We start from the raw sequence: 27,598 nt of genomic DNA, 5'->3' as shown, positions 1-27,598 counted from the left end.
CCTGGACTCTGACTTTTTATTCTTTACTGTTGCCTCTTGAAGCTCAGCTATGCACCTCTCCAAGTGTGTAAAGGAAGATTAAAGGTTAGATCAGGAACAGTGTTCCATGGTGGAAGCAAAGCATCAAGAAAAGGAAGTTGCTATCTTCCATAATGTTTGGAGTTGTGTGTATAGAACTGAATAGTAGTGTTATAATAAAAACCTTGTAGCTTTCAGGAGAGATACCAAAGTGATATTGTAAACTGTCAGGCCCCATTCCTTGGAAAGATATGGCAGATATGAGAGATTAATTTTAACTGCAGTTTTATTACATACAGTAATTCACAAGTAACAGTATTCAATACTGCATTACGTCCATATTACAAGCTATACAGGGTAATGATGCAAAAACTAAATACATGGGATTTTCCCCTCCCTCCCCCATAATGGTTATGTAAACTTACAGTACTATTCATCTTTCATAAAAAAACTGGTTTTCTTAGTTGTGTTCACAATGTAGTAAATGTCTTGTTTAACTAAGGAAGCCAGTTTGAAGTGTTGTTGCTCTATTTCAGGTTTTATGGAGCTGAAATAGTATGCGGTTTACAATTTCTTCATAGCAAAGGCATTATTTATAGGTGAGTAGTGAGCACCTCTGATATGGGGCCCTTGACACTTGGTATATTTCTTGTGATGTATTAGTGGATTCTGTGATTAACCTACAACCAGGACATATACAAGGAACAGTTCTTTATTAATACCCTTGGAATAAAATCAAATGTTTAAGATGGAATTCAGCAAGTACTTGAGATGAATCTATAATTGTTTTCTCGTGTTTTCTCCTTGGCAACAAGAATAATGAAATAATTATTTACATTACACAGAAGTGTCTTTGTTTCACATTAGTTATTGCCAAGCACCGTATTCAGACTGAGACAGTTTGACTTTATGTTGGTGGTAATGGAGATTTAGAGGTCCCTTGAGGCTGTGTTTATTTCTGTTGACTTCTTTGTGAAAAGCACTGCAGCTAAAGCTCTCTGCTGCTGCCGTCTCTAGGAAATAAGGAGAGAGACACTGCTTCCTGGGCTGTAACTTCAAGTCAGAAATGAGCTTGCAGATGTCCAAATTCTTCAAACTGTGTTTAGACCTTGTGGGCTACATTCTGATCTCAAATGCAATTGGGTAAATATGGTGTAACTCCATTGCCTGGTACTGCTGAGATCAAACTGTCACCTCTTTCCCCTATTGAAACAGAAAAGTAAGAGGCAGCAAAGGTTAAGACTTAAGTTACTATGTAATACCCCGCTTCAGCATATATGTACACTTGCCTATATTTAGTCATGTACCTAGGAGAAAAAAAGACTAGCTGTATGCTGTGATGCTGGTGCTAGTTCTGATAACACTAGCCTTTATGTGCTAAACTTAAAGGGTGAGGATGGGCCCCCTCTTTTTAAAGAGGCAGAGGGGAGAAAATGTTCCACTGTATGTTTCCTGTGGATATTTGGGGTGCATCTCCTGTATAAATTCAGAAATTTGCTAGTAGTTGATGGAAGTGGGTGGTGGTTAAGGCAGCCCACAACAGTGCATCTTCACAGAAGGGCTGTAATGTGCAGGTGGCATGGGAAAAGGCAATGGAAGGAGACCCCAAGACACTTGACAATCAAATGAAAAACCCTTGTTTAACTGCCTAAGGATTTATCTATATGAGGACATCTACCAGCAAAACAAATGGTGGAAACACACTCTTATTCTAGAAGACGTGCCCCCACCCAAAATGAAGTTCTGTTGGTAAATTTTCCCCTGTAGACAAGCCCTAAAAATCAATACAAACTTAAAATATTTGTGATGCTGGAATGAACACATTCCAGGTGAATTTTCAAACGTTATTTGATTTTAATGGAGTAAACTAACAATCATTTAAATGAGAATGATGTTTCTGTCTATGTATCAACAGCCATAATCCAATGGGACAGGTAGGGGGTCATGTCCAATCTTGGAGAGAGGGATTAATGGTGCAGCCTGTCACACCATGTGCTTCTGGAGTGGTCAGGGACAGTTCTGACATTTGTTTCATGATCTTGAGCAGTAGATCACCCTCTCTTGACAATCTTAGCAGCTGCTTTGGGGAACTCACCAAGGGAGAAAAAGAATTTCCAGTCATCTTGTGAAATATCTGCTCTAATCATGTCCGTATAGGTCAGTAACAGGGTTGTTGGCAGCTGTTCAGTGTGCCTTCCTTGGTATGTGTTGCTGCACAAAAGAATGCATAACACTTCAAAGAAAATGTAAATGCTTTTCCTGAAGACCTGGAGATACTGCATCAATAATGTTCACACCATTAAGAGTTAAATGATTTAAAAAGACTTCAGAAAAACGGCATGAACACAGTGTTTAACATTAATTTACAGTGGTCACAGTGAAGTGTAGGGCAACCCCCTGCTGCTGTACAGTCATCTCTGACTAGACGCCAAGTATAAGCTGGTTGGACTTTGGATGAAATCTCATTCTGGTCATACCAAACTTCCAAAAACAAAATTTAGTACAAATGAATCTGAGTGAGTTTCTGGGCATACAGATTATTGCCCTAAGAGACTTCAAAGCAAGTATCTAGAATTATAGAACAGAATTAGCAATAATGCTATGGTCTATAATCTTCACAACTGAACAAAACTAGGCTGACATTTCAGCCACAACTAAATCATGAAGTGTTCAGATATTTGAGGCTATGTCAGGGCCATTGCTATTTCTATTGGCAGCATACAAGTGGTGACAAGGTAGTTGGAACTATTTTTTAACCCTGAAGGAAATAACTGAAGGCAAGAATTTAACTTTCATAGGGAGCTGTGTTCCCAGCTCACCTAACCACTTTTGAAAATCCCAGCCACAAATAAGAATCCGTGCATTTGCTACAAAACAGAGATGTAGAGTCCAAACTGAGCTGCTGTAAAGCAGAACACAAGTCTGTTCTGTGGTTCATTAGCGTCCCAAGGATTTCCACAGAGGATACTAATACATGAAGTCTGAAAAACTGAACAAGGCTAATCACGAAGATAAATGCCATCTTTGCAACATGGGTAGGGAAGAGCTGGGATGTTTCAGTTAATCATTGTGCAGGCATCTGTTCAATGGCAATAGCTTCTCATGTGGAGTAGTTTCAGAACAGTTGTTGGAAGGTACACATTGCTGTTCCAAAATCCTCAGACACTTTGCCTATGATTTGTTCCCTTCATGCTATGGCAGGGACTCTTACAAAATATTTGTGAGCCATTTGTAAAAGGTAGCTGTTTTCAGGTCTTTTAGTTCTTGCAAATTGTGGGTTAGTAAGTCTGTGGAATTAATAAGTTTCAGAGTAGCAGCCGTGTTAGTCTGTATTTGCTAAAAGAAAAGGAGTACTTGTGGCACCTTAGAGACTAACCAATTTATTTGAGCATAAGCTTTCGTGAGCTACAGCTCACTTCATCGGATGCAACTGTAGCTGTAGCTCACGAAAGCTTATGCTCAAATAAAATTTGTTAGTCTCTGGAATAAATAAGTAATTCTGTACCAAACATTTAACTTCTTCCCTTCAACCACCAATGCAAACAGGGACCAGGAGAGATTGTCCTGAACATAAGTCTATTTCCTTCTAGGTAATAATATCACAATGGATTTTGGCAAAAGGCAAACTTGGTAAGGATAGAAAAATAGATTATAGTAATTTACCATGTGTTTACAGGGAAAGGGAAGAACTCATAGTTATAATAGATGCAAGTAATGGTAGGAGTGCTGCACCTAGCCGTGGCTCCTGTGGTTATGTTTGCAGAAACTTCAGTTTTACCTCGCTCGCTTCTTAGGTATTGTCTTAATATGGAAATAGTTAAAACATGGAGGGGGAGGTGAGGGGACACAACAAAATTGTCTTTTGGATTCACATTTACAGTCAGGTGAAATTTTTTCTGCAAAGACTGCAGATATAGCAACACTGAAATATTTCAGAGATTTGCATAGATCTTGGTGAATTATTACAGTAAAAATCAAGACATTTATTTAAGTTTCCTGAAATGTAAATGAAAACTTTTCTCTGATTTGCTGAAAGTTTTGGAAATAAATTTTTGGTTCCATCCAAATAAAAAAAATCTGTTATTTGCCCAGATCTACTAACAATATAAATAACTTGCACTGAGAAATATGGGGAAAACATACTTTCAAAATTACTAAAATAAGTATGTTCACCCGGTGAGAGGCAATTTAACTTTTCCTGGCAGTAATGTGTGTCACTTGTTTTCAACAAAGCAGCATACTGAAATTTTGTTGTTGTTTTTTTTTTAACCTTTCCCTCTAGAGACCTCAAACTGGACAATGTGATGCTTGATAAAGAAGGCCACATCAAAATAGCTGACTTTGGGATGTGCAAAGAGAACATGGTTGGAGAGAACAGAGCAAGTACTTTCTGTGGTACCCCAGACTACATAGCACCTGAGGTAAGCACAGAACCAGTCAAGTGCTTAGAAGAGCAAAGTTCTGATATTGACAGTGGTAATGCGGAATTTGTTTAGCAAGCCTCCTTTGGCACTCACCAACATGTAATTATATTTCCTTTCACAGAATAATGGGAATGTCTTATTTTAAAAATATTTATTCCTAAATGCTAGTAATCCAATTAGAAAGAGATTAATCCAAATGCTGTCCTAAAAATACTGCAGAACTCTGAAGCATGCACTGGGGTTTTGAAATATCAATTCATTTTTTATATTAAATCTATCCAGCTAGTGAAGTTTTAAGCAGCCGTTATCCATTCTGCCTTATTGCCCAATGAACACTGGTATAATTCCACCATGAATTCCATCATGTGCCAGCAATGCCCCTCTGCCATGTACATTGGTCAAACTGGACAGTCTCTACGTAAAAGAATAAATGGACACAAATCAGATGTCAAGAATTATAACATTCATAAACCAGTCGGAGAACACTTCAATCTCTCTGGTCACGCAATCACAGACATGAAGGTCGCTATCTTAAAACAAAAAAACTTCAAATCCAGACTCCAGCGAGAAACTGCTGAATTGGAATTCATTTGCAAATTGGATACTATTAATTTAGGCTTAAATAGAGACTGGGAGTGGCTAAGTCATTATGCAAGGTAGCCTGTTTCCTCTTGTTTTTTCCTACCCCCCCCCCCCAGATGTTCTGGTTTAACTTGGATTTAAACTTGGAGAGTGGTCAGTTTGGATGACCTATTACCAGCAGGAGAGTGAGTTTGTGTGTGTATGGGGGTGGGGGGGATGTGAGAAAACCTGGATCTATGCAGGAAATAGCCCGACTTGATTATGTAAAGAGTTGTCACTTTGGATGGGCTAGCACCAGCAGGAGAGTGAATTTGTGTGGGGGGGTGGAGGGTGAGAAAACCTGGCTTTGTGCTGGAAATGGCCCACCTGTTGATCACTTTAGATAAGCTATTACCAGCAGGACAGTGGGGTGGGAGGAGGTATTGTTTCATATTCTCTGTGTGTATATAAAGTCTGCTGCAGTTTCCACGGTATACATCTGATGAAGTGAGCTGTAGCTCACGAAAGCTCATGCTCAAATAAATTGGTTAGTCTCTAAGGTGCCACAAGTACTCCTTTTCTTTTTGCGAATACAGACTAACACGGCTGTTCCTCTGAAACCATGAATACTGTAGTTCTTCATGATTGTGAGGCACCTTGCCACTTACCTGCCCTTAGTGTGAGGAAGTCTTGTCTCTGTCTGCTGTGGATCAGCTCCCGAAAATCATTACCCTCTGGCAACACAAGCACTGCCTTCTTGGCCTCCCACTCTGTACAGGTAGCAACAGGCCCATGCCATCCACTGGGCTGTCAAAGTGTCCCTCAGGAATGCTCAGCCTCTGTTCCCCTGCACACTCACAGAACTTACATCTGCTCTTCCCAAAGGAATAGTACACACCAAGTTGTAAGATTCAACTCACAATCAACACTTTTCATGAGTGCTGTGGGTGAAGCAAACAACCATAGGTTTACTATCAAACAAAGGAGGTTCACATGATAGAAAATGAGAATACTAGAAAAATGGTTACATATAAAACAAAATCAATGCACTTTCTAGAGACTAAAACTTAATTACAAGGCATTCCCCTATTTCCTACAAGATCGTTTACCTCAAATCCTTTCCCCAGCATTTTCAAGCAGAGTGATTGAGACCCTGTCTCATAAGGACAAGCTTGCTAGCAGCTTGGCCACACAGATGGAAAGAATGAGGATGTACCTGTGTCCCATAGTTATACCACCGAAAGTTCATTGTCCTTTTTATAAAGTGCTAGTTCACGTCTTCCTGTATATTTCCTCTCTGAAGATTTCACAATCCTTCCTCAGCATTGAGCTCAGAGTAAATGGAGGTCCATTATGAACCATATGATTCATAATTTACAGTGTAAGCAGACATTTTGTGCCTGAAAGAAAACCTGCTTTTTACCTGTGACCAGTTGCTAGTCACAGACCTTAAGAACATAATTTTCAGTGTGTGTGTCTGAGCTCTTTGAGTCCATCACATTCTTCTGGTGATCCCTGCCAGTTGGAATCCAGAGGTTCTTGTGTTACACATACAGCGCTACCTGCATAATAATGCCCTTCATCTAAAATGTTAACTTGGTCAAAATTCAGAGCTGGTCTTTGCTGGCTCCTTCTCCCACATCATGAAATTCAAAATCAAACCAACTTGTAGGTTAAAAAAAACATTTTGATTTTGATTTTTGGCGCGGGGGGGCTTTGAAATTCAATGGGATTTGTGCTCTTAAAATCTCACCTGTACTATAGTCCAGAATGAGATAATTGAAATCCTACTTACAGCTATGAGAGCTCCGTCACAGCAAACATCTATTTGTTAGTAAATTATTTTCTTTTATCACAATCAGTCTTGTTTCCTCCAGTCATATAGTTCCTCATCGTGCACAGGAGTGGCAGTGACTTACACGAGTGCAAGTGGGAAGAGAATTAAGTCCACTCTCTTCTAATGATTGAAAAACTAAGTTGTCAGGTGCCCAACAATATTTCTGCCTAGGAAGTCCATGTTACAAGTGAACAATACATTTACAAAACTGGACAAAAGTTTAGCTACTCAATTTCCATATCCAGCTAGCTACAATCTAAATTGTAGCCACTTAAGTAGGACATAAAGCTCCTTTTTCGGAGGTCATAATCATGTCAAAAACTGAATTAATTTTCTCTTCTGTGGCTTCTTGATTTGTGAAGATTTTGCTGTTTCAAAATGCCTCTCATTCTTTTTGCTGTAGTTGACATGCAGGTCTACATTGTGTATGAAAAGAAGCTATAAATCCCTAATCAGATAAATGGATTACTGGTAGAAAACTAGGTACTTATGACTTAGTATCCAAGCTGATTTAACCTTTTAAGATGCAGACTGTGATTTTTGGACATGATCAAAAAATTATTTTTAAGTCTTTGCGGGCCTAGTTAAGTGAGCCTCTGGAGGTAGCATTTCCTTATTAAAATTTGTGTTTCTCTCCCCTGCACGTCTTGTCATGGCAACAGATTCTTCAAGGCTTGAAGTACACATTTTCTGTGGATTGGTGGTCATTTGGAGTCTTGCTGTATGAGATGCTTATTGGACAATCTCCTTTCCATGGCGATGATGAGGATGAGTTGTTCGAGTCAATTCGAGTGGACACGCCTCACTACCCGCGGTGGATTACCAAGGAATCAAAGGGCCTACTAGAGAAGGTAGGTGTTGGCTGTGACACAGTTGGTAGATCCTACTGTTACATTTGTATTAAGGGAAGGGAAGCTGGCACTAACTTCACCAAATTGCACTTTCAGTAAAATATCTCCTCATTAATAAAAATATTTCACTTCTGTGAAAGGTTTAAAATTGACTAGCCTTAGTCCTAAATCCGCTTTGGTTTCAGTTTAAGCCCATATCTATACTGTGTTAGAGGGGACAGGGAAGCCCTTAAGGTCTGTCTGGTCTGCAGTCACAGTGCATGCTGAGGTACTGGAACAGTGAAGCTGCAGGAGCATTGCACTTCAGCCCAGGCTACCCCAGGAATAGTTAAACAGGGACTTAGATGGGTTTATACTGCCTATGTTGAAGCCCATGCTGCCACAGCTTCATTGCTTGAGTACCGGAGCTAGCTCGATTCAAGTTAGATGAGGTATGTCTACGTGAACTGCAATCACTCTGTGTGATTGCTGCACAGACATACTTCGTTTTCACTGTCAGTGGACTACCTGTTCCTGTCAACAGTACGTACAATTCACTTCCACTGTCTTTGTTAGTGCCCATGTACCCCCAGTACCAGCTAAAGCCCTGTGTTCCCTTTCCCACGGAGGAGGTGTAAGGATACAGAACTCAATCTTATACACACTTTATTTCAAAGCTCTTTGAAAGGGATCCAACAAAGAGACTAGGAATTACTGGGAACATCAAGGAGCATTCTTTCTTCAAAACAATCAACTGGACAGCACTAGAGAAGAGGGAGATAGAGCCTCCTTTCAAACCAAAAGTGGTATGTATCGTTCCAACATTTACTGTACTCTACATGGTGGTTTTGCACTGTTGTCACAGAGCTGGTTACCCCGATGATTCATATTGACTGTAAGAGCCAGAGCTGCTGCTGTCATTCAGAGTTTCCCAATTCTCATTCCTGAAACTAGAGACAGGTGGTGACATAAACAAAAACTGTTAGATAGTATGGCTATGAGGATGCCACTAGTAAAGATGCTTGTTGAAGAAACACGAAACCTTCAAGCTTTTTTTTTTTTTTAAATAACAGATGGAAAGGAATGTGAACAGTTCATTAGTTAAAGCTGAATGGGGGAAATGAACTACAGGTGGATATAAGGATTTTTCAGTGAAATAAATAGTTGGACCAGCTGTAGATTTTTCCATTGCAGAGCATCCTGTACTTACATGTTATCAAACATAGTGTGGGATTGCTCACATAATAAAAGATTATTAATTAATAATCTCATACTACCATTTGAGATGACACTTTAAGATAAGTATAAATAGTATATTCTATTATAAAGAATCAATCATTACCACTGCCACTCATACCAAAACATCTGAACAATGACTGCATTTCTCAATATATGTTTAATCCTTCCTGATATACATGGATTAGGAATCTTCCATAGGCATACGTAGAGCACTTCATTTTGCACCATGTGGAACAGTAACCAAAACATGAGGCAACAGTCTATCTAATAGCAGTCTAGGAAATGCAAGTGTTCCACACCAGCTCAAATCAGTTTCCTTTTAATATCCAGGGGGAAGAAAGGATTTCTATTCTCCATCATAGGCACAGTTTAACTGTTAAGTTCTTTGGTGTCCATTTTATTGATTATGTTCCAGTAGTAATACCAAAGCTATCTACACACAAGTGTGTTGTAGCCCATATTAAGTTGGCTAGTACTCATTCTCAGCTGTAGCTTTTTCTTTGTTTGGTATTTACATGGCTCTTTCCCTCTATGTACACACCAGAAGGAGCTATCTAAGCCTAATTATTTGCCTTTAATTACTACTTAGATATCTCCTCCCCTATAGAGAGCCTCTAAGCCATGATGGAGTTCTGGCAATACTACTTTTAAAAAAGCACATCTCAGAACATGTCTAAACCTCTTAGTGATAATCATGGAATCTTTTGATTGATGGAGAATGAACAACTCAACAGATGCGTGTTCTGGTTTTCTCCATCATCTGCTAGCACAGTGTAAGATCGTTAGTTAAAACGGTAACTGATAGGCCAACAAGTATGACTAAAATGAACTGCCTTTTGCTGTTGAAATGCTGGATGTGTTTATCTACCTCAAAGTGAGCTTCCCACAAAGTAAATGTAGAAAGATTGACACTTTCAGGAACATCTACAGATGTCTAACCTTTTCAAGCTTCTACAAAGCATTACTTAACATCCTTCTCACTAGCTTGGCTTGAGTTTTCATCAGTAAAAGAGTGTGATTTAATACTCTTCCAATGATTAGAACTACTGGGGTGATTACCGAAGCATATTTTCAGAGTTATGTTCTGGGGGGATTCAAGATCTTACAATACTTCATTTACTATATGTAACGTTGTGCTCACAGTTACAGGTTTTTAAACTTTTTCTCTTTGCTTTTCTGCACAGCTTCGCTAAAGAAGCCACTAACTATTTCCACCCTCTTTGTTTAACACAGAAATCAGCAAGTGACTACAACAACTTTGACCGAGAGTTTCTGAGTGAGAAGGCACGGTTATCTTACAGTGACAAAAACTTGATCGAATCTATGGATCAGTCTGCATTTGCAGGATTCTCTTTTATTAACCCTAAATTTGAACAGATCCTGGATAAATAGTCTCTGAACATTTGGGGTTAAATATTGTAAACAGAGGCTTCCAAACGCTAAGTGACATGTCTCTATACCTTTCCTTGAAAATAATATACGGTAGCATGAAAAATGTCTTACTGTTGATTAACTGGCAGTGGTTTTTTGCATGGTCAGGTTTAAGAAATGAAGAATCGTGTGCATTAATTGGCAAAATGTAAATTTTGTGTTTGGTTACTTAAATGTATGTGTGTGTGTATATATATATATATGCTGTATATTTTGCTCTGGAAACAAGACTTTAGAAAACAGATTGTCTTTTTTTAAATATGGTTGAGGCCCTTTTATTCATCTTCAGTAAAATTATTTGAAGTTATTAAACTTTTTGTGATTTTAGCAATTAGTCATTTTGGAGGAAAAAGTGTATCTATTGTAAAAGGTAAACTGAGATTATAGAAACATTCCTGATTTAAAACGCAAAGATTTTTTTTAAGGATACTCTACCCAACACTAGTTTCTCTTCGTGTCAGATGTTGGCTCATTACGAACTAATACTCTTAAACTATTGTAAGACACCATCCAATATTTTAAGAACTCATGTAACTGTGGGACGTCCAGAGTATTCTGTGCCAAACAATTTCATAGCACAGTTAAGTAACAAATGTGTTTGTTGTCTGTGGCTATTCTCTAACTTTAGCCTCAGCGTGTGTGTAGTTTTTGAAACATAAATTAGTTATATTCAGCAGTATTTAATCATTCTTATCTCCTCCAACCAATATTACATCTCCTTTCTATCCTGCATCATTACAGTAGTTACGAGATTAACTGCTACAACCTTCCACCTGCAGTGTAACTCAAAAGGATGGGTTACATTAGGAAAAAAGAAAGTAGTTCCCATTCATTATATGACATCTTTTTTCCATGTGCTAGGCTTCATTGGTTACTCTAAATATTTATCCTTGGCAAACATACACATCAGATGTTCTGGCCCAAGTATCTGGCAACAACCCACTTCCTAGAAGTAAATTTTTAGAGACTGAAGTACAAGTTTCCACTGCTATAAGTATAATATATTAAAGTGCATTTATTAATAGACATGAGCAATAAGATCACTGCCTCTTACAAAAAAAGCCCTGGTTCAGCTATTATATGGAATATTGGGTCCACTTACCTGGCCTTTCAGAGATGGAACATTTCCATTGAACTGCCAGCTGGTGATTTATATGGAATAGCAACCTATGTCCTTCAAATAGAACATCTGTGGCTCCATGTGTTTCAGCACAACTGATGTTAAAACAAAGCCATGCTTCCACTTAGGTTATAACCACATGTGAACTTTTCACAGTTCAATAACATCTGTACATGATGGGGGGGAAAAGAATTCACCTGGGTTAAACCACTTACAAAACTAGTTCACACAGGTCTACTTCCAAGTAAACAGAAAGTTGAATCATTTGGATCATAACCAACATTAATGATAGAGCAAGATATACACCACTTGCTCTACTACATAAAATAACTGGGCCCATAGCATGCTATGGACCTTAAACTAGTGGATAGATCAAATACTGAAGTGCTGCTGTCTAAGTTTATTGCATAAAAGAGGGCCCTGATTTGCTAACTGGTAAGAAAATTCCACAGCTATGTAACTGCTATTAGCCTAGCAAATAGTGCTTGCTACACAGCAAGAATAAAAACAGTTACCTATCAGATTGTCACAGAAGACAGCATACGCGTATGTGTGAGACACAACCATTAAGTGTAGGTGCTTCAGCATATTTATTAGCCTAATGTCCATTAAGTTTAGAAAATCATCTTCTGCACAGAATCAATATAAATGTTAATTTCATAATCAAAACTGCTCATTAGTTCAACAATCAAATGTACCTAAGTGCACATAAATGGCTACAAGCCCCTATGCTGAGACCAAAAGGGAATCATTTCCTCTTTTGCATTTCTTTATCCAAGATGCACCAAAAAAATTGAGGGGGGTCCTCTAAGGATTTAGAACTATTGTTATTGAACATGAGAATATCCTATTGAAAACCTTCCTGAGGTACTGTGATAAACTACAGAACTATGCTAAGAAAAGTCCTGTTAGTTTCAGAAGAACTTTCTAGTGAGTCCAGTGCTTAAACATGGAATATTTGCCAGAAGGTGAGTATGGTTCATTTAACTACAATAAAACCTTTCTGCACTAGATTTGCCAGAGATAGCAAGATTTAATTTTGCAAATCCGTGAGTAAGCAATCACAAAATATAGTTTTGTTAATTGTAATACTTCACAGTATTTTACAGAACATATAGTGAAAGGATAGCAAAACCTGGAGTATGTCTACACTTGGAGCTGGAAGTGTAAATTCCAGCTCAAGGCGACATACCCGCACTAGTGCATGCTAAAAAAAAAAAAAAGTGTAGCCACAGCAGCAGCAGGGGCTAGCTGCCCCAAGTACATATGTAGCAGCTCAAACACATATGTACTTGGTGCTGCTAGCCCCTCCTGCCGCTACTATGCTATTTTTGAGCCCACTAGCTTGGGTATGTCTCTTCAAGCTGGAATTTACAGTTTCAGCTCAAAGTGCAACTATACCTTCAGCCTCAGGCAGAAGAAACCTCCGTAGCACTGTACTACTGAAACAGGAAGACTGCTCGGGCCTTTTAAGTGAGGCTCCACTGTGGACTCAATCATGTCATACATTCTTGGTTTTGTTTTTATAAAAGCAGTGCTACTTTATAAAGTTGGGACCTACAGCTGGAGCTTCAGTGTTCTCATAATAAATTCAGGTTAATATAGGCAGACCCAGATTGGCATTTTATTTCATATAGAAGGGTCTGCCTACACACTGGGGATTTGCACTAATATCAGCTGCATAAGTGCAAACCCTCAGTGTAGGAAGAACAAAAATAAATGTAAAGTGCCATTTATGGTTTCAAGCAGAGGTGACAGAACAATGGCTGAAAAGGGGGCAAATCACCAGAACAGAGAAAGCTTAGGTATGTTTTACCTGGCTACACTCTTGTTCTTTATATTTGAGATTGGTGTGCCTACGGATGCTTCAGAATGGTAGAGATGCATGCTAACAAATACAGTTTCAAATCAGGCTCTCAACACAATGCAACATCCTTTGGGGATAGGCCTTCAAGAAGGGAAAATGTGTATCTGCTTTAACCAAGGAAAGAAGGAATTTTAAAATTTGTCCAAAGAAAATAGAATTCTAACTGGTTAAAATGACCCTGCTCTACAAAGCTCTCTTTTCTTGCACATCATTCTAGTTGGTAGGAGATGCTGAAATGACTTCCTGGGAGTGCCTGCCTCAGCCAGTTGGTGTCCACACATGCACATCAATGTAGCAGGAGGCTTAACGGACCAGTTCATGCAAGGGGAGCTAATGTACCCTCCAACAAGTAACCAGACACTCATTGCAATCTTTATCTGCATCAGCACAATAAATAGTTCAGGTTTAAGTCACTATAGATACTTGATGTATTGCTACTTAAGTGACAGTCTAATTCCCCACTGATAAATGGAAATGACTAAGGTGTTAGATCACTATCAGCATCAGCCAATAATTAAATACAGATATTTACAATCTTTATTACATACCTTCTTTCCTGTAATCACTGTGCATGTAGGCCCCCTTATGGAAGATTGCAGTTATTTTCTATCTGGTTCCCAAACTGGTCTGGAGAGATGACTGGTGTTCTTAGTTCCAGCTGCTGCTAAATGTGTCCATACAATTCACTGCAAAGAGGAGTCTCAAGGCCTTTTTAAAAAAGGCATTTGGAAATGAGTTACCTCTAATAAAGAATGTTACTACATTTGAGGAGAAGGGTATAGCAATTGCTGGGGTAGATAATATGCCACCAAGAGGGACTAAAGCTAGTAGCGATCAGTACTTTCCAAAGAGGAGGTGTGAATGGGAGAGGTGGTCACAACACAGTAAGCAGTGCTTCTCGATATGAACAAGTTTGAGAACCCCCAGTCTAGACAAATGACCACTGTTAAGTTTTGCCTTCTCATGTACTGCAACAGAAATAGAAAAAACATCTCAATGCAATTTATACATGCATAATGGACTATTTAAATCCAAATGCTACAGCAGAGTAACATTTTACTTACTAATTTGCAGCTACTGGTACTGAAGACTATCAGGTAGATGAGAATTAATCTTTTTTAAAAAGAAACCAAAGTTGTCCTGTTTTAGAATGTCACAAATCCTAAACATTTAGAATGACAACACGTAACAGTTAATTTTCATTGAAATTCACAAAGCCTCAATTTACAATCATAATTTCACATGACTTTTGACTTGCTCTTCTATTTTAAATCTGAACTATTGCTATTGCAGAAGATTTTTGCCAATCTGAGCAGTTCTCAGCTTGTCTCACATATTGTAGGTAGTATAATCAGTACCTCTCACCTCTTTTTGCAGCAGCAGATGATGATGAAATGAACTTAACCTTTACTCTCACACCTCTCTCCACCTGAGATACTTTTCACAAAATGTATTTCACAGCCTTCCACAGTGGACAAATTCATAAAGTGTGTTGACCTGAGGAGATATTTACACAACTCTAAATGTTACTGTAGCATAACTGGTTTAAGGGGACAAGGAAAGAAACACATATCTTGAGTTTTAATGTTTGATCTTTATTACTTGGCTCAAAGATCACACGAGATTCATTTTGCCTAGAAGATTAAGCTGAAGGCCAGTCATGTCAGAAAGGTTAGTTTAATCCCATCCAATCATTGCAACATAAAACAAACATACTAGGCCATGCTTAGAAATTAACCCCTCTGGATGATGACTCACTTTTCCAAACCAGATGGGAATATGTATACCGCTTTTAGATAGTAAGGAGTAATTCTTGCAATATATTTCCAGAACTCTCAATTTTTCCAGGTGAGATAGGGGTGATCATTTACTTATTTTTGCATTCTGGTATTTTTTGTTTTTTACTAACTAAGATGCAGTCAATGACATTATTTGTAAATTAAAATAGAACTGACAGCTTCAGATTCTCCTTTTTATTTTCAAGTACTGACATACAATTTATTCACACTTGTGTACAATGATTTTTTACTATACAGTATATCCATCCTGCAAATGAGCAACCACTCTGATCACAGTATATTTAAAAGCAGTCTATAAAAATATCTACTATACATAAAACATTTAGCCATATAGAATTTTACAGCACCTTTGAAAGTTCTGAGATTAAAAACTCATATAGGGAAACATTTCCCTTTTATAACCATGCTTCCTTTGCTAGAACCAAGCTCAAAACTACAGTAGTCCAAACTCTGTCTTGGTAAACCTCTGCTTTTCAAAGCACATTAAGAAAATAATATTTGGGAATCTGCCTTGGATAACTATGGATAAAAGCTAGACTTCCTCAATTTACCATCATTAAACATAAATAATCCCTACTGTAGATCGTGTGGCCCAGATCCAGAGGAAACAGGGCACAGTAGAGGATAGGTCTGTTCTTCTGAACTATGAACAAATAGGTGATCAGAAGGGAACCCACTATATAGCATCTCTTCCCTCTCCAATATAAGCATCTTTAGGGTTTGTTTTGCTGTGCATCAATAAATGTCTTAGCAGTGCTTTGTGCTCTAACCTTAGACAATAACAATTAATACATCTAAATAAATATATTATTTACTTTTAAATGCATATTACTGGTTGCATGGATTACAGACAAAAAGCTTTTGATGCTAAGGTTCCAAGCGAGTGTTTTTGATATCCTATGCATTTGTTTTCTGAAATGAAATCTAGCTATATGGCTTACTTCCAGTACATTGACTATATTGCTAAGACTAGCTTAATAAAACAAATCACAACAGCAGCACATATTAGAGTCCCCTGCCCTGCATAAAACAAAAAACAATTTAGCCCCTGCCTGCAAGCTACTTGGACAGAACCCAGTTCTCTACACTGAAATTCAACTAAACGTATTAACGGATAAATGCAAGAGTTGAATTAACGACCCAATAATACAAACATCAAAAAGATACTCCAATAACTAATGGCAGCTTTCTTCATTTCATTAACAATTAGGTATTGCTAACTAAATCCTATCATCCAGCAACACATGTACACTATATATATATATTGGCTTGGAACAAGGAAGGTAGTGAGTGGCATTGACATGCATAGAAAATTCTACCACTTTTTAGCATTGGACATAAATGCATTTGCAATTTCACAGAAAGTTAAAAAAGATTTTAAAAACAAAATACAGAGATGACATTTTAAAAAAAATCAATTTCCAAATTCACTCAAGGGTTTTTGTACTTATACAATTCTCCGGAGGCTAAAATCCTATTTTAACATTCTCCTCCTCTATTTACTTAATGCTCCCACATAGAAAACCTTATACTTTTAGGGTGAAATTCACTCTATTAGAGCCCATTTAGGGTTTACATTGAAGTTTTACTGCATTAAAGTGATGCATTGGGTCTTCTGAGGGCCCACTGCATGGGAGTATATTTCACCCTGAATGTGGAAGATGTGTCCTCTCCTGGAAAGGCTGCTTAACCTGGATAGTACAGATATTCTGAAAGATATCTGTCATCTTACCCTTTATAATCTCTTTCTAGGGTAATTAGACTATTAACAAGCCAGCTATCTGTACTTAAAACCATCCTTCCATAACAATCAACTGTATAATAGTGTACCCTCACCATGGTACAAAATGCCATTTTGCATGGAGAAGATAAAGAAACTTACTGTGATAGCAAAGCCTCTCTCGCTGTCAATATAATATAATTTAATATATATAATCAAATATTTTTCTTGGCAAAGGGGAAAGCATCCCCATTTCAAAAGACACACATACACGGTGCTTTGCAACACCTGAACTATGCTCAAACATCGATAGAGGATGAAAAAAGAGTACTTGAGAAGCTTCCAGTATGAAGTGGTTTTGTATCAAATGGAGCCTCCAATGCATTAAATGCAGAATTTCACATTAAAAAAAAAAATACACACACACTAAAAAAAAGTCATGTAACTCTAGGCAGTCATTCACAGTAAAAATAAGAGGTACTCTTAGAAAAGCAATTATTGAAAAAAGTAAAAGTTCAGTTAAAACTTGACAGTAAGCCGAGAAGAGCAATTAACAATCTTGCATGATCCACAGGTGAAGAATAAAAACAGTTGAAAAACTGCATATTCACAGAAGAAAAATTAATAGCAACTTCACTGGGTTTCCCATAACTATTTCCAGTCTTGCACATTTCAACTTTCAGTATTAAGAGTCCTCCAGAATCGTGGGTTTTCCCACAAGTCATTGAATCACATTCTAAAAGCCTTACAGTCAGAGGGAGTGCGTGCATGTGACATTGCTTGACCTCCTTGGATGTCTTCTCCAGTCTCATGTACCTGAGCTATTTCCTTAGTGCTTCTGTAGCAGGCAGGGGATGTTGTCATGGTCCATGGCAGTTACAGATGATTAGGTACTGTCCTCAAGGCTTCCTCTCTCGAGCGATCCACACCTACATTCTGCAAGCCAAAGACAGAAAGAAGATTTAAGCAAAGTTTCTCCCTTGTTTGCAGTAGGTTTTTACTCAGTCTATGGCACATCACAAAGGGCAAAAGACAGACAGAATTTGGTTTTTTTACACAACACTTTGGACACATTTTCTCAGAAGACTTAATAAAATGAGACATAAGGCCCAGCCTACACCAGCCAGTATATAGAGTTCAAAAACCATGATTAAAACTTTATGCTAGCTATTAAGTTCTCTATAAAGCCAACTCGCTAATACCAGATCACAGACCTTCTTTGCTGCCAATAAAAAAGCATCCGTTAGGACATCTTTTAAAACACCATTACACCAGCTGTTAAAACACTCTCATGCTGTCCACTGAGCATGTGTCTTATTAAGTTTATCTTTAAAGATGTGGTTCCTTGTCCACACTGTGCACTATGTCAGTTTACCTGGACCTGCACTCCTGGTACGAGCATAACCTCAGATACAACCTTGCAAAGACTCCCAAGGAAAATGAGGTAGCACTATGCACTTAGCGATAACTGTCACACACCTCTGGGATTAGTTCCTGCTTGACTAAGATGGGGAAAATGGGTCAGGTCCCAGAGTTACTCACGTACTCATCCCCAAAATAGTAACTGTTCATATTTCAAGTTTTATTAGCTAGTAGCGGATTTTATATTAACTGAAATGGAGTGATTTCATTTTTGTTGGTTTCTGCAGTCTTAGAGAAAGTGTTTTTTAATTAACTATCTTCTCTGGTTTCACAAAACCAAGGTTACATTCAAGGTTATTTGCTGGATAAGCAAAATGTAAATAAAACTGAAGGGTCTATTCTCCCCTCCCCACAAGCATACAATTACTGTTAGGGCATTAGATACTATCATTCATATTATGGGGATATGAGCCACTGCGTGGCGTTTAGATGTGATTTTAAAACCACTTTTTCTACCATCTGACTCCAATACTGTCCCCAAAGCTGTTTGGATAGCATGTGAAGTTTCTATACCACTCTAGTTTCACTCTGAAACCATATAAATTTTAACTGAGAAGTAACAAGTCTACAGAACTTGGGGAAGAAGATGGCAGAAAAGTTTTGCAAAGCGTTCTCTAATGTAAAGCCCTTTCTTTCAAGAACTCATCCTGTTTAAAAGAAAGAGGAAACCCCAGCTGCAAAGACCAGTGATGCCACAGGAAAAACTCCCGCTGGCTTTCCATCAGGCCTGTTATCAATGGATGGGAAACATAGCAGCTATTGTTGACTTTGCCACAGACCATCTCCCAGTTCTGTGTTTTAACCATAAAGCCACTCTCCTACTATTAACATTATAAACTACCTTTACTGCACACTCTATCTGAATTTGCTTTTATTCCTGCACCTCAGATTTTCATGAATTGCACAAATTTCACCAGGAAAATAAACGATCTTTCTATGTAGTCTAAAAAGATATTTGAACTTCTTTATTTATTTTGTTTTGGTCTAAAGGGCAATGAGGGGGCAAAGCTATTGCAGTACAACTATTAAATAATAAGAGTTGGCACTTTTAGTAGGTTTATCAAGCTCCTCCTCTACAGCACACACCCAGTCAATGACTTGATTTAAAAAGAAAAATTAAAAAATGAGTTGAAAATTAATTTTGGGATGATTAGTTGCAAGCAACTCAGGTCTTTATTATACTTAATGGGATACTATCAAGTTACTGGAAAACAATTCATTTTCAAAAATACGTTTAAATGTGTTTCAGGGTTCTACACCTGCCAATATGCCCAACAATCACAACTGCTAGTCAATTTTTGTGGTTTTAAACTCATATTTGCCTTTAAAAATATTCTTGTTGATCTGTAAAAACCTACATTAATAAGAAAATATACAGTGACTTATCCACAGAGGAAACAGCTAAACTGACTACACATAGAGTGCGGTCAAAAGCGCACACAGAAAAATAATTGAAAAACAGATACATCCGTTTTTTCCTCTACCCTATTTCAGTGACAGAAATCTAGCTCTTACTTGTGAAAATGGTATGTAGAAAAAAAGCCTGATTTTTTCTCAAGTTGAGGGCACCCCCACTTTTTCTTTTTTAAAACCTCTCTATTTTAATTCATTCCCTTTATTTCAAATCAGCATTTATAGCATTGGATAGACATGGAGAATATTTTCTCACACACTCTGAAGTGGCTAAGGTTTCTGAAAAGACTAGTGCCGGAGCCCTGATGACTTGTTGTAGGCTTTTTGACCTCCAGGCAGTGAATCTGTTCCTCTGCCCAGCAGAGAATCAAGAACAAGACCACCTTTCATTTCCATAAAATTGGGTAACAGTCCTGTTCCTGGAAGATGTTTCAGTAAGGAATACCATCTTAAAACTGAGGAAGACAATGTGTGAGAGTGTGGTAAGTGAGGTCTGTTAGCTCACTGACTCTCCTTGCTGAAACAGTAAGCAAGCAGAACCTAAGAGTTTACAGTCTAATCAGAGATGTGCCTGTAGGCTCAAGGGACTGGTTCCAATAATGTTATTAAAACTTGGTTAAGACTCAAGACTAAGGCAACGTATCTTAGAGGAGATATGAGTCTCGTGAGAGAATTATGGAAACATCACTCTGTGGAAGTTAAGTTACTGGCAAGCCTGAAACCAAACCCTGAAACCCAACTAAGCCCATACGGAATCTCTCCAGAGGAAATTCAATAAGTCATTCTGAAGACACTGAAAGCTGAACTCTTAATGGGATCAGGGGGTTCCAGGAGTTGAAGTGAGCATTTATGATCTTTTCAGAGACTCCTTTTTATTGAGGCAATAATCTCTTGTGCAACAAGCCAGCAGAGGCCAAATTCTGGAGAGAAGAGTGACTGCCCTGTTTTTGAGAGACTACAAGGGATTTGGAGTCAACACCTGTCTATGACAGGTTTCAGAGTAACAGCCGTGTTAGTCTGTATTCGCAAAAAGAAAAGGAGTACTTTTGGCACCTTAGAGACTAACCAATTTATTTGAGCCTAAGCTTTCGTGAGCTACAGTATGCATCCGAAGAAGTGAGCTGTAGCTCACGAAAGCTTATGCTCAGATAAATTGGTTAGTCTCTAAGGTGCCACAAGTACACCTGTCTATGGATATTTGGCCTTTAGCAAGCCAATCCTTGAATGGTCACAAACGAGCAATGATGATGGTATTTGTTCAATCTGTCCATATTTTTCAGAATAACTTGAGCAACACTTGGATCAAAATGACACATCCACCAGGCTCTTGGGACTAAGTTATTGAAGGATTGTCTGTGTGAGTTGCCTGAGAGCCCCCCAGTATTGGCTGCAATATCTTGACGGCTGGGCATTTGCTATTGATTCAAAGAGATGGTAGGCAAGAAGCCAAATTCCAGGAAATCCCAGGGAAAATAAGAGGAGATCAAGAAGTTGTGGGAGTAGACTATATGCTGTACTAGATGGAGGCTAAGAGAAAAAAGAGGAAGACATCTCTATCAGAAAGAGTGCAATGAGGGAGAAAGGATTTGGGCAGGGAGAGGAAGGATGGCGTAGCTACACTGTCTGGTAATGAGAAGTTCTAAATCTTCTAGGGATTCATCTCGGCTACCTATGGCAACCGTATCTGTGAGAGTAGATGGAACCAGGATGGGAGCGAGCTTAATAGTGTCTTTTTACTGGCAGGAATTGTGCAACTATTGAGACTGCCAAGATGGGCTTATGCCTGTCTCCGTATATACTTGGTTTGCAAGAAAAACGAGTCTGGAAGGAATGAAGTAGGGAGGACAGTATTTTTCAGAAAGAAGCCAGATAAGGAGTTGCTACATACACTGAATGCAGACATGGCCAGTTTACCCCACACACAAAATAAAAATAAAAAAATACCAGACTAAATTTGTTAAAAGCATTCACATCCAAAACCCAAAAGGTAAAATAATACATAAAAATAAATGAAGAGTTCTTTTAAATCAGTGTACTATAGCAGCTTAGGCACTATAACTAGCTGATTTCCCTTGGAGCTCTGTACAATCAGCCCTGGGTTAAAAATCCATTCTGTCGTCTACTAGGGCTTTCTCTAATGCTACAATAACTGTAAACTGTTATTGAACCACTTACTCCATTGCCACATCCAGGCAGTTATACAAACTGAAAAAGTCCTCTTAGAACTACTTACTGATTCATACCTACACCTGCAGGATAGAAGTATTACAGGCATTAGACAGCAGAAGCAGCTTTAAGTTAACTTTGAATATATATTTACAATTGCATGGGATTCTCCTTAGTAATGGGCCACACTCTCTCTCATAGAATCATAGAATATCAGGGTTGGAAGGGACCTCAGGAGGTCATCTAGTCCAACCCCCTGCTCAAAGCAGGACCAATCCCCAACTAAATCATCTCTCTCATTTACTCACTATCTTGTTACTGTTTTACATATCTAACTTCCCTGCAAACCTCTCAAGGATACCCCTGGCAGCGACAGGAACAGAACCCAGGTCACTTGACTCCAAGTCTAATGTCCTATCCAGTGATACATGTTATCACCTGAAACTTCAAATTCTACACTAGGATTTTATCTGTACAATAGGTTATTTGCAGGAGCCAGCTAGCTATCACTTAATCCGTATCACTATCATATATAGGAGTTCATAATGGGGTACATGACCTCAACAGTAAACATCAAAAAAAGCAAATAGTTAATTTCACCAAAATGCAAAATTTTTGTAAAAAATGTACAAGCTGGAGAAATAGACCTATTAACTGCACAAACAATTTACACATCAAGGGATTTGTGATACTTTTAGATGAAAAGCAATTGCTTAGAAAACAGCCTATTTTCCAAGATTCGATGCTATGAAAACAAAGCGGCCCCTGTTACTCAGACACTTCTAATTTATGTTAATTTGGCCTCTATCACCAAAAAACAGCAAGGTCACGCTGCTACTCAAACTTTCAAATGAGCTACAGTCTCCTTTTGTACATTGTGTAAAGGATTTTAGACACTGGCATGTTGCACTCTCTTGGTGAATGACTGCTTGACAATCAGTAGTAAACATGCCATCTTTCACACAAATGTTCTATTAATGCTTCGGAGGTGTGTGCATCCATTTTGACCAGGACAACCTCCACCCAACCTTTTTTTCTTTTTTTTAAAGTATAAATTAAAATCTAGGTACAAACTAATCTGAAATGGCCATTGCCCTTTGTATTGTAATGTACCCAAGGAAAGCTCTGACAAGATGTATGCACTATTGCCATGAAGACTCAAAGGTCACCCACATATGTGCTAGGAGCAGCATACTACTAAGAATAAGTGTGGCTGCTGCTTGCCAGACCATGAATAGGGAACTTTAAGATTCTGTGTTTCTATATTAATTCCTAAACAAAAGAAACCAAATGAAAATTGTTACTATGTGCACAGAGAACTCTGCCATCCACCCAATGCAGAAATATATTTTAAGAAAAACCACACACATGAAACTACTCATATACTTCTCCTCATTATGTTTGAAGTCTGGAATAAAATAAGCTTCAACTTGCTCGCCACCTCTCCAAATATAGATCATTAAAGAGTTTGGTAATCTAGCAGATCTACCACACTAGCACTATGGAACAGCAGAACTAAATTTTTTGCTAACTATGGAAATGTTATTTTCTGCTACATTTAACAGTCCAATCACTCCCAAGGTCAGGGAAACAAGTACTACTTGTGCCCAGCTTGTGCTTATCACACACAGTATGTTATGCATCGTAGCTTTCATACTTCATCTAAAGTCCAACAGTTACTGGACCTAAAAAAAATCAATTTAAAAAATAAAGCTGCAAGATCACAGGATTATAGAAATCTTTAAAAAAAAAAAAAAAAAAAAAAAAAAGGCAAACAACAGCCAATTAAGGTTCAACAATTTATCCACAGTGAATTAGTATAATACAGTTTCACTTTGCCTGGACAATTTTAGACGTTATGTGCTGTACAATGATTTAAATATTATTTTTGTAATTGATTTCAAAGTGATTGGAATGATTTTTTTTTAAGATGTATTTTAAAGTAATGATGAAAACAGCACCACACATTTGATAGCTGATCTGGACACAGGTTCACTGGTGAGCAGGGACTGTTACAAGGGCTTCCTCAGGAGGTCTGGAAATGTCTACATTCTGCATAATAATAAAAATACAGAGGAGAATATTTATCATGCAGCAATAAGCAGCAGTAAAATATCAATCAGCTTCCTTCACAAGTACACAGCTGCACTTCAACAAAAGATTTTTCACTCAGAAAATTCAGTGAAGTAACAGCTTTTTAATGCATTAGTACATACAACAGTACAACTTATATAAAATAACTATCAATCCTACATAAATCTTATTGCTAACATTTCAGTTATTCACACGTAGAGGATTCCTATTATAGTCCCCAATCAGGAATACTCTTAAGCATGTGCTTAAATCTATTCCTACCCAGGAAAACCACTGAGCACATACTTGATTTCAATGGGAGTTGAGTGTGTAAACTGATTTCCCTGAATAGCAATACTTTCCTGAACTGGAGCCATACACTGCATTTCCATAGCATGATCTTCACTTTACTTGTAATATAGCTAGTTTAGAATACAAAAACTACCCCTGATGCGGTGAATTATGACAAAATCCCTCCAAGACTAAAATGGTAAGTTTGCAACCTATGGGTAGACATCTGATTATTTTGCAGAAGTTACACAGCATTGCCCATGTTCAATGCAGCACGCGTTCAAAGGGTAGACAGTTTAGCTGATAAGCTTGATGTTGGCTGCACCCATGCAGCTCAAGTTGGGGGCTTACAACAGTATCACCAAATTCAAACATAAAGTACCTGCTAACCTAGTACCCTCCCTACTGCTTTAAATAAAAACCAAGTGATGTGCATTCAGGTTCAGTTTGAAAGATCAATTCATTCTTCAAACCAAAGAAAATTCAATTCCAAAAATATTTTTTCCATTTAAAAAAAAAAAAAAGCCTTTGGGCAGTTGGGTTACATGTTTCTTTCTTTGTTCACCTCCCTGATTCTGTGTTAGGCGGAGCAAATTTCTCTTTTCTTTTTACGATAAAAACTGAATTAACTCAGCCTAAAATGAGTTTTTGCAATGAATAACCATCCTATCTCTAATTTATGGACTAAGATGTAGCAAAGGAAACAGATTTTACTGCCAGACAAAAGGCATTAAACTTGCTTTCTGAAATAAAATCCAAAACATCAGAGAGAGAACTCAAATGATTGTTGAAGTAGTTCCATAAGATTTATTATGGGAAAAAACAAAGATCACTCCTCCTTCATCCTACCCAGATAGAGACTGAAGTCATTACAAATCTGATGCTACTGTACATGAACAGTCAGATCTGCAGTCCAGATTCAGATAGATTATCTTTATTATAGAAAACATAGGAAAGTCAGTTATTCTACTCCTTTATACGTATTTTTGCAATGTAAAAATGACAGTCTTGAATTCTTCTTAGAGTACATAAAGTATTTTAAAACAGTTTTTTCAACATCTGCTATGCACTGTAGCATGCCTTATGTATTGATATGTAATTTATATCTAAGAGGCGCACACAGTACAATTATTAGGAAAGCAGTTTGTTTTATATTTTATTACATGTAATGGTAATTTTTTAAAATTAAATACTTTAGCTGTTCAGCTTTAATAAAGAGCTAATACATTTAATAAAATTAGATTTTACATAGCAGTTACCATTTACACAGACAGCATAAAGGAAATATTGTATTCTCTAATACCACACTTTAATCCTGACCTAATCAACTTAGCCCTTCATCCTCCCTAGTTAGTTTAACTGTATATTATGAAGTTTACTCAGTGTGGGTCTTTCAGAAGACATCTCAACTACAGGTCCCGCCTGTGACTCTCTATGGGTAATAAAATCCCCATGGGTCTTCCCTGAAAAAAACCTCAGGTTTACCCTGCTATCCTTTGCCAAACTTTTCCACAAGTCTCACTGCTGTACGGTTGTTGCCTGACTTCTGCCCTTCTCCCCAAACATGATTACGTTTCAGCAGTACCAGATGTGTAGTTTGTGAAGCATTTCAGGTCAAAGGGTGCTAAGTAACAGCATTTGGTGCTCAGGTACACCTATTTATAACACTCAGAACTAATGCAGTGACTCAACAGGTTCTCTTCCCAAATAAACATTTTTAATAAGTTAACATCATAATGAATATTCCCAATAGCAATTTCCTGGAAATACGTGGCAAGCTGTAAGACACTGTGGCAAACTCAGGTTAACCAGCAGCTCTTCATCTGAACTGCATCAGACAGTCATTTGGATCATCACTGAAAAAAAGTCATGGCTTGAAAATAAGGATATTCACAAAGACGCATTTTGGCGGTAAACAACATGTTCAATTTGTCAGAATTGTTTAATATTCCATCTGATGGGTGAGGTGAAGTGTTTGCCAGAAAGCATCCCACTATTTACACTGTTCCTATTAAGTGGCTTTCAGCATAATATGCAAGCTGCGCCAAGAGGAATAGATTAAAATCTGGCAAAATGTAACACATGAAGGGAAAGAAGAAATGAAAGCGGTGAAGCATAAACATGGTAAAAAACATACATAATGAAAGCACTTGACAAGAATCGCTACTAAAGCCAATGAATGTTTTGTCAACTCAGTGTAACCAAGACCATAAAACTTCTTACATACAAAAACTCGTATCTTCACACACACAAGGCCCTGATCACCACCACAAATCTCAACTTCTCACTATAATATAAATTGACTATACTGCACTAATGGATTCGCCTCAACTCTGCCCATATCATTCCTTGCAATGGTAGCCAATTTACTTCAAGGGAGACTTAAGGAGTAGACACAAAAGCTAGTAGCATAAGCACCATGCTTATCAAGTTTGGGTAAACTTTTATAATCCATCAATGGCAGAGCCTTTTGGGAGTAATATGGTCAACCCAAACTCATGGCACCACACAGCATCTCATACTCTGATACAGCAAGAATGCAATAAGTTACCACAAACCTGACTTCCTAACTCTGCTTACACATTACACACATACAAGCCACTGGGGGGGTATACAGGTTGACCTTGACTAGCTGCATCCAAACTAAGAATTTTACACTGAGATATCTCAAGTTAGGTATCTCAGTGGAAAAACACCCCTATCTTCTGCAGTGAAAAAATGAAGTCTGAGTTGGCTGGGCTTGCTTTGAGGTGGTCAAGATGATATATATAAAAACACCCATTTCTTCTCTGTGCTAGTGTTCCCACCGTTGGCTAGCATTGCTAAAAATTCTCAGTATAGACAAAGCCCTGTAATTGCAGTCAGCCTAAAGCAAGACAGGCTTCATTAATCCCCTACTACCACCAGCTCTTGCACATTTTAGAAATGCATGGGGGACTATGCCAATTCCAAAGTGGAAAAAGAGCTCAATCAAAATTTTCCTCTAATGTTTAAAATACATTATCATGCACTTGTAAGTGAAATAGATACATGATAAGCTAGTTCATAACAGATTGAATAGCTTATACATTGCTTTGATCATTACTAAGTCTTTGGCATTTGTCTTTTCTAACATAAAAATATAAAAGGCATTGACTTAAAAGCATTATGTACACACAGTTGATATTTCTGAATGCAAGAGCCAGAGTTTACCTTTATGTCTGAAATGTAAAATTTATTTTCACAAACTTATCTAGCAAACAATACCCAGATGAGTAACGTACTGGTTACACAAAGTTGGTGTGCAAAGTTAAATATGCTCAGCAACTGTAGCAAATTAATTCTAAATGTGGGTAACAGACTTTTTTTTTATGATAATCATCTCAGAAAATGCAACGCATTAAGGTA

The 27,598-nt window shown here is 37.9% G+C and overlaps 2 protein-coding genes and 1 long non-coding RNA gene across 19 annotated transcripts in view; 1 reads left to right on the top strand and 2 right to left on the bottom strand.

Moving 5' to 3' along the window:
- PRKCD (protein kinase C delta) overlaps nucleotides 1–10,652 on the top strand; it is a 130,499-nt gene extending 119,847 nt beyond the window's left edge. For all 5 annotated transcript variants that reach the window (XM_048856172.2, XM_048856173.2, XM_048856170.2 and 2 more), the window contains 5 exons: nucleotides 555–617; nucleotides 4,301–4,439; nucleotides 7,503–7,691; nucleotides 8,348–8,476; nucleotides 10,143–10,652. In XM_048856172.2, the coding sequence (XP_048712129.1) occupies nucleotides 555–617; nucleotides 4,301–4,439; nucleotides 7,503–7,691; nucleotides 8,348–8,476; nucleotides 10,143–10,301 (679 nt within the window). In that variant the 3' untranslated portion in view covers nucleotides 10,302–10,652. The remainder of the gene's footprint in view (nucleotides 1–554; nucleotides 618–4,300; nucleotides 4,440–7,502; nucleotides 7,692–8,347; nucleotides 8,477–10,142) is intronic.
- LOC142072741 (uncharacterized) lies at nucleotides 287–14,823 on the bottom strand. Of its 5 annotated transcripts, none has more exons than XR_012669293.1 (7): nucleotides 14,693–14,823; nucleotides 13,876–14,489; nucleotides 13,277–13,434; nucleotides 11,443–11,627; nucleotides 5,672–8,620; nucleotides 2,114–2,229; nucleotides 287–1,221 (listed from the first exon to the last, which is right to left on the bottom strand). It is a non-coding gene; the product is annotated as an uncharacterized LOC142072741 (long non-coding RNA). The 5 variants fall into 5 exon arrangements; XR_012669294.1 differs by having other exon boundaries at nucleotides 5,672–5,944; XR_012669291.1 differs by having other exon boundaries at nucleotides 5,672–11,627; nucleotides 13,876–14,295; nucleotides 14,392–14,489.
- Nucleotides 14,824–15,285: 462 nt separating this feature from the next.
- PFKFB4 (6-phosphofructo-2-kinase/fructose-2,6-biphosphatase 4) overlaps nucleotides 15,286–27,598 on the bottom strand; it is a 95,469-nt gene continuing 83,156 nt past the window's right edge. For 6 of the 9 annotated variants that reach the window (XM_048856180.2, XM_048856183.2, XM_048856184.2 and 3 more), the window contains 2 exons: nucleotides 23,814–23,899; nucleotides 15,286–17,782 (listed from right to left, as the gene is read on the bottom strand). In XM_048856180.2, coding sequence (XP_048712137.1) covers nucleotides 23,840–23,899 — 60 coding nt within the window. In that variant the 3' untranslated portion in view covers nucleotides 15,286–17,782; nucleotides 23,814–23,839. Of the gene's footprint in view, nucleotides 17,783–23,808; nucleotides 23,900–27,598 lie in introns of all 9 variants that reach the window. The other 3 variants (XM_048856181.2, XM_075130566.1, XM_048856179.2) reach the window with 2 other exon arrangements.

This window comes from Caretta caretta, chromosome 7 (assembly GCF_965140235.1).
Source record: "Caretta caretta isolate rCarCar2 chromosome 7, rCarCar1.hap1, whole genome shotgun sequence".
NCBI classification, from domain to species: Eukaryota; Metazoa; Chordata; order Testudines; family Cheloniidae; genus Caretta; species Caretta caretta.
Note: the sequence above shows the minus strand (reverse complement) of the source record. Positions and strands in the feature narration are given on the sequence as shown.